This window comes from Emys orbicularis, chromosome 18 (assembly GCF_028017835.1).
Source record: "Emys orbicularis isolate rEmyOrb1 chromosome 18, rEmyOrb1.hap1, whole genome shotgun sequence".
NCBI lineage: Eukaryota > Metazoa > Chordata > Testudines > Emydidae > Emys > Emys orbicularis.
In genome coordinates, this window is record NC_088700.1 from 11,471,463 (window position 1) to 11,479,169 (window position 7,707).

The 7,707-nt window shown below is 48.5% G+C and overlaps 1 protein-coding gene across 1 annotated transcript in view; it reads right to left on the reverse strand.

Moving 5' to 3' along the window:
- Positions 1–7,429, reverse strand: part of LAMC3 (laminin subunit gamma 3) — a 45,339-nt gene extending 37,910 nt beyond the window's left edge. The window contains exon 1 of the mRNA XM_065418858.1: positions 7,051–7,429. Within this exon, the coding sequence (XP_065274930.1) occupies positions 7,051–7,429 (379 nt within the window). The remainder of the gene's footprint in view (positions 1–7,050) is intronic.
- Between the last annotated feature and the right edge of the window lie 278 nt (positions 7,430–7,707).

Here is a 7,707-nt window from a genome sequence, read left to right on the forward strand (position 1 = left end):
CGGGGTGGGGCAGGAGACCTCCCTCCAGGTCCAGATTGAGGCCACGGTGGATAAAATTGGATGATGAAAAATAATAATAAAAATCAGATTTTTTGGGTTAATTTAAATACAGTTTTATTTTAAAAAACAAACCTATTTAAATTTGAAATTATGACAACCTATGTTATGGAGTAAACTTACTATGATCGATTAAAATCATGTAAATTAAACTTTAAAAATTAATATTAGGCAGTACATGTTTGCTGACAAAGTTTTAGACAAAAGTCAAACCACTAAGCTGGTGGAAGACACTGGCTCAGCACCTGGAACCACAGTTCGTTAAAGTGCAAAACCAGCTTTTGACAGCATTAGCCTCTTCTGCAGATGCAGCGAGAATATTTTCTTCATTTCAGTTTATTCAACTTGTTCAGCTCAATGACTAATTAATTCAAAGTCAAGAAACTGAGTGGGAGTTGAAACATTGGAAAAAATTGTTTTCCTCTCCCAATTTATGAATGAAAGCGAGGTGTGAGGGGATGAGATCTACTAGTTTTAAAATCTTGAAGGACATGGTGATCAGAAAGAATCTGCTTAATTCACTAACTACAGATAGCAGTTCCTTTGTTTAATAAGTCAGTCAGTTTTAAATGCAAAAGATGTTTTGAGTAACTTTTTTTCTTGTGTATCCAGCACATTGAAGGTTTACTAATTTTAAACAATTTAAATGTTTTTGTGCATTTAATTTAATTTCAGTTTCCCTCCAAACAGCTTGATGCAAATCATGAGTAAAAAAAATAATTCTCATCTAGTAAATAAGAAATGACTCAGTCGCCATTTCTAACAATAAAAAAAGTAAAAATTACAAATCTGAATACACGTATGTTAAGTTATATAGTTGCTTAAAGAGCTATGTATAAATATAGCGTATTGTCCTGGTTAGCAAAAAAGCAGTGCCAAATTTAGGCTAAAGGCTATATTTAGTTACAAATCAACATGATTCAGTGCAGGGGTGGCTCCAGGCACCAGCGCAGGAAGCGCCTGCCTGGGGCGGCAAGCCGTGGGGGGCGGCCTGCCGGTCGCTGTGAGGGTGGCAGTTAGGCTACCTTTGGCAGCATGCCTGAAGGAGGTCTGCCGGTGCTGCGGTTTCGGCGGCAATTCAGCGGCGGGGACGCCGAAGGCGCAGCACCGGTGGACCTCCCGCAGGCATGCCGCCGAATCTGCGTGACCGCCGCCGAAAGCCGCCTGACTGCCGTGCTTGGGGCGGCAAAAAACATAGAGCCGCCCCTGATTCAGTGGTTACCAACCAATGAGAATCAAGTCTTCTTTAGGAAAAAAACCCCAACTAAGTACAAGTGCAAATCAAGATTAAAAATTGATGATTTAAATCAAAGTTTCCTCCATGCTGTTTAAATCATGATTAAAATTGGTGATTTAAATCAATCCACCCTGGCAGAGGAACACTGGACAGGCAGCGCTGGTGAAGTTTGCCTTGATGATGCTCATGTTCTGCCTATTCTGGGAAAGACTCACACCCCGATTCCATGTAGGACTCCTGAAGGTCTTTGGGGTGGAATTCCAGACACCCTGGGTGGGTTTATTCCCAGACAGGAAATTCCTTGGGGGCGTCTACCAAAACAGCAGGGGATCAAAGCAGTCAATGCGCAGAACAATTTCCTCTGGGAGAGGAACTGGTCTCTGCACTGTGTCAATAAACAACCATTGAATGACCCTCACAAAATCAGCCTGGATTCCAGCTAAGTAGGAGATGGCAGTAGCAGCGGGAATTGGAGATCCCAGGTTCAATCTCCAGGCTATCGGATTAATAAAAGACTGCACATCAGAGAAGGTTTTGGAGTTTGCTCTTGGTCCAAGACACTAGGATAAAATTAATGGGCCGGACTGTGTTCTCATTACTCTCATGAGAATCTGTGATCATTTGTTTGACTACAGACGTGGCTAGCACCAACAAAAATTCTGGCACATAAGGATTTTCCTTTAGTAGCCCAGCAGGGGCGGAGGGGAGGGAAAGAGTGAAAGAACTGACATGCAGCAAACTTTGTGTGCACAGAGGAAGAAAATGAGCACCGCACGCTGCACGATGTGGCGGTTAGAGGAAGAGAATGGGAGACAGGTCTCCTGGTTCTATTCCCAGCTCTGCTGCTTACTCTTTGGGCCTTAGTTTGCTTATCTGTAAAATGAAAAAGATCCACCGGGCTGGGAGGCTAAATTGTTTAAGTCAGTAAAACTATTTGAGGTCTCTGGATGAAAAGGACTATAGATGGGCTAAGTATTATCCACCTACACTCTCAGCAGTGCCCTCAGATGGAGAAGCCACACATTAGTCCTCAATGGCATGAATAGTTGCTACACAAGGATCCATCCCTAGGAGTCAAATTGGCTCCTCCTTCCCCCTCTTAGGCACAGGGAGATGTTTCATAGATTATAAGGAGGGTGTTAAAAAGTAGCTACTGAAGCTAGACATTTTTAAATCAACAGGTCCAGTTAACTTTCATCCAGGAGTTTTAAAAGAGCTGGCCGAGGAGCACTCTGGCCCATTAATGTTGATTTTCAATAATTCTTGGAACACTAACGAAATATCAGGGGATTAAAACAAAGCTGCTGTTGTGTCAATATTTAAAAGGGTAAACAGGATGAGCCAGTCAAAAAGGCGGGTAATATAAATAATGCTAATTAACATGGGTTTATGGAAAACAAATCTCAAACTAAGTCATCATCTTTTCTGATGAGATTACAAGTTTGGTTGATACAGGTAATAACAGCAATGTAATATACTTAGGCCTGGTCCACACTAACCCCCCACTTCGAACTAAGATACGCAACTTCAGCTACGTTAATAACGTAGCTGAAGTCGAAGTACCTTAGTTCGAACTTACCGCGGGTCCAGACACGGCAGGCAGGCTCCCCCGTCGACTCCGCGTACTCCTCTCGCGGAGCAGGAGTACTGGCGTCGACGGCGAGCACTTCTGGGATCGATCCGGGATCGATTTATCGCGTCTAGACAAGACGCGATAAATCGATCCCAGAAAATCGATTGCTTACCGCCGGACCCGGAGGTAAGTATAGACGTACCCTTAGATTTCTGTAAGGCATTTGACTTGGTACAACACACCATTTTGATTAAGGATCTAAAACAATACAAAAACATGGCACAATTAAATGGATTAAAGGATAGGTCACAAAATATAAATGTAAACAGGGAATCATCAGGTATGTTTCTAGTGGGGTCCTATGCTATTTAACAAGGTAATTTATCAATTACCTAGAAAACCTAAAGTTGGCAGATAAAGATTGGGGGAGAGGTAAATAACGAAGCAGACAGGTCACTGACACAGAGCAATCCAGATAACTTGGAAAGCTGGGTGCAAGCAATTATGCATATTAATAAGATCAAATGTAAAGTCACATCTAGGAACAAAGAACATAGGAGATACTTACAGGATGGGGAACTCTGTCTTGGGATGCAATGATTCTGAAAAGGATTTGAGGGGATAATCAGCTGAACATGTGCTTCCAGTTTGATGCTGTGGCCAAAGGGCTAATATGATCCTCGGATGTATAATCAGGGGAGTATCGAGTAGGAGTACAGAGGTTATTTTACCTCTATGTAGCACTGGCGTGACCACTGCTGGAATACTGTCCAGTTCTGATGTCAATAGTTCAAGAAGGATGTTGGGGGGGGTGGAAACTTGGAGAGAATTCAGAGAAGAACCACAAGAATAATTAAGGGATTGGGAAACATGCCTTATATTGAAAAACTTCAATCTATTACATTTAACAAAGAGGTTAAGGGATGCCTTGGTCACAGTCTATTAAATACCTACGTGGGGAAGACACATTTGATAACCAGGGCTGGTGCAACCATTTAGGCAAACTAGGCGGCTGCCTAGGGCGCCTAGTGGTTGGGGGCGCCTAAAAGCCCGCTCAGGCTAGGAGGTGGAGGTGAGCTGGGGAGGGGGGGGCACGGGGAGGGCTGCCTGCAGTAACGGGGGGGGCACACAGGGGAACCGCTCCCCGCCCCAGTTCACCTCCACTCTGCCTCCTCCGCTGAGCACACAGCCCCCGCTCTAAGTCTCCTCCAATCGGCGCCGCAAGCCTGCGAGGGGAGGAGACTTAGAGCGGCACCGGCGTGCTCAGCGGAGGAGGCGGAGCCGAGGTGAGCTGGGGCGGGCTCCCCAGGCGGGGTTAGCTTCCGCAGAGGAGGGGGCTTCCCGGGCGGGGTTAGCTTCCGCGGGGGGGGGGGGGGGAGTCTCCCTGGGCGGGGTTAGCTTCCGTGGGGGGGAGGGGGAAGTCTCCCCGGGTGGGGTTAGCTGCCGCAGAGGGGGGGTAGCTGCTGCGGTGGCGGGGGGGTCCCGGGCGGGCGGGGTGGCGGGCTCCCCGGGTGGGGGGCTGGGTTAGCTGCCGCGGGGGGGGGGGGTTAGCTGGGTGAGGGGGGGGCGCAAGGTGGAAGTTTCGCCTAGGGCGCGAAACTTCCTTGCACCGGCCCTGTTGATAACAGAGGGCTGTTCAGTCTAGCAGACAAAGCTATCACAAGATCCACTGGCTGGAAGTTGAAGCGAGGCACATTCACAGGAGAAATAAGGCGCAGACGTTTTTTTTAACAGTGAGGGTAGTGAACTGTTGGGACAACTTAACAATGGCTGTGGTGGATTTCTCATCACTGGAATTTTTTCAAAGCAAGATTGGATATTTTTCTAAAAGATTTGCTCTAGTTCCAGCAGGAATTAGTTCCGGGAAGTCTCAGGTCTGTCTTACACAGGACATCAGACTAGATGATCACAGTGATCCCTTATGGCCTTACAATCTATGAAGCTGTAAAAGGAAAAACTGGGTTTTATGGAGGTGGAACGTGGAATGAGCGCTTCTCGGCTCCTCCAGCGTCACCTTTCATCCCAGGCAGGAAGCCCAGTCCTAACTTCCCGGCGATTCAGAACAGATGTCTGCCTGCCTGTTCACGGGGGGCTGGGAAAGGAGTGACCTCTCTTGGAAACAAGCTGCTCCTGTCTCCCTCCGCCCTTAACCCCCACTGTTCCCTTAGGAATCAGTGGCCACAGCACGAACCTGCCACCCTGATGGCTTTGCAGAAGCGGTGCTATCGACTGCTTCCATTGGGAAATGCACCACTGCGTGTCCCTGAAGAGTAGCCCAAGCTAAACAGAGACACACAGTGACGGCTTTTGGCTGTTATTATTACTATTTATTATTTGTTTAGCTCCGACAATGACGCTCTGTAATCTCTTGTATTCAGAATGTGGATGGCAGGATATGAAAGAATGAAAATATTTGCAGAGCTGGCTAATTGCCAGGAGAGTTTATATAGCAGGGAAACCATTAAAGTTTTATTTATAATAGAAGGCACGAGCTCTTACATTTTAACTGTTGACAAAGTGGGACAGTTTTAGAATATCTGAAATACATGGGCCAGATCTTCAGTTGGTGGAAACTGGCGTAGCTCCATTGAAATCACAGCTATGCTCCTTTACACCAGTTGAAGACCTATCCCTAGGAATTGATTCACCACCATGTTAGTCTAGTTTTACACCCTTGGAGCTGCATTGAAGTCAATGGAGATGAACGCTACTGTAAAACTGAAGGAGAACATTGGTGAACCAGGCCCATAATACACAGCTTTAAATAAGAAGCACAAGCTATCATACCCCTTCAACCGTTGGTGACTACTTTGAATACCCGAGTGTTAGTGCCTATATAGAACCCATCTGTCTTTACACACCTGTGCAATACATTTAATTCAACATATAACTCTGTGGAAAATGGTGATTTTTCCCTATGAGAAAAAAAAGGGCTCGTTGTTACCACATTGGACTGGGAGTCAAAATCCTTGTGACCTACTCTCTGCTCTGCCACTGATTGACTGTGTGGCCTTGGGCGAGTTGCTTCACTTTTCTGTGCCTCGGTTTCCTCATCTGTGAGCTGGAGCTCATAATACTGATGGTTGGCACAGGGGCTGAATGCCACTCCACTAGTTACTCTTCGTAAAGTGCTATGAGATCACGGATGGAAAGTGCTAAAGACGTGCAAAGACTTAGGATACAGCCTATGATCCTTCCACGGTTGTTTGGAGGCTGGACAAATGCGGCTGGCAAATGGCAGTATGGCAAAGGCGTCTTTGCCAATTCGGGATTCACACGCCTTCTGGATCACATTAGCCCATTCAGTCGGCAGGGCCCTATGCAATCTGCCCCCTCCTCACCGCCAGAAACAAACCCGGCTTTCCAGTGCCCTGCCCCACTTCACTATGGGCTCAGCTCTTTCTAGATAGGTTCTTATCTGGTTCCCATCACCACCGCGCCAGAGAAACTCACAGTCTTTAACGCATTTATCCTCACAGCACCTGAGAGGCAGGGAAGTGCTGTTATCCCCATTGTATAGGTGGGGAACTGAGGCACGCAGAGGCTAAGGGTACGTCTACATTGCAATCCGAGGGGTGACTGCAACATGCATACATGCACTAGCTTTAATCTAGCTGCATGGCTAAAAATAGCAGTGAAGACGAGGGCGCACAGGCTGTACAAGCCTGACCGGGACCCTGGGTACATACTTGCATGGTTGGCCCAGGCTGGGGCATCTTCACCGCTCCTTTTATCCACGCTAACTAGTGTGAAGCCGGCGTGGGAATGCCTACGTGAACTGCAGTCACCCCTCTGATGGCATGGGCCAACGTCATAGAATCATAGAAACGCAGGGTTAGAAGGGACCGCCAGGGTCATCTAGTCCAACCCCCTGCCAAGATGCAGATCACATGGGGAATGGTGGAGTGGGGGACTCAGCCTGGCTCTCCTGAGTTTCAGGCTAATGCCCCAACAACTGGGCCATCCTTCCTCCCCCAGGTCCAGCTCACATTTTTAATCTCATCTATACATGTGTATAATTTCACTCTCTCTCGGGGCAGGGGGGACAATCCTAGATGATCAGACCAGCCAACCTCCCTCTTCACTTCAAGGGCCTTCTCTTTCCAGCAGCCCCTGCCACTCTGGGCCAGGCCCCTTGGCAGCAGAAGGTTCCCTGGGGAGGGGTGGTTCTGGTCACACTTACCCAGGTGCAGGGTGATGTTGACAGAGTTGGGGTGCTGTATCCCGAAGGCCATGGACTGGCTCTGCCACCAGGTACTCTCCTCCTGGCTGTGGAAGTCAGTCAGGTAGGTGGCGTTGTGGTGGAGCAAGGGGTCTCCCGTGTCGCAGCGGTGGCACAGCTTGGTGGCGTCCCGGGCTCCCATCTGGAGGCAGTAATCCTCGGATGGGGAGCCGCACGTGTTGGTCGCCCGCACCTCCCTGCCGAACGCTGCGTTCTCGAAGGCGGGCGTGCAGCGCTGCGCCCGCCCCTGCGGGTCGTAGCAGGAGTCCATGCCCCCTGCGGCAGGGCGCAGCCCGAGGCACAGCAAGGCCAGGACACACAGACAAGGAACCTGTGCCATGGCGAGCCTCAGAGGACACTGAGCTTCCTTCTCTCAGTCACAGCCTCTGGAGACTCTGGCAGGTCCCTCCTCCTTTGCCGGAGCAGCCCCGCTCTCAGATCCACTCGCTCCAGGTTCCATCTTGTGGATGCTGATGGAAATGCCAAAAAATGGGCTTATTTTTAAATCCAAGACAACGTATTTACCTTCTGTAGGCCCAAGGTTCACGCCAGGGTCTATGGAGGCTTCACTGGACGTGGAGTGACGGAAAGAGGCCACAGCCCCTCTTCTCTCAGGGG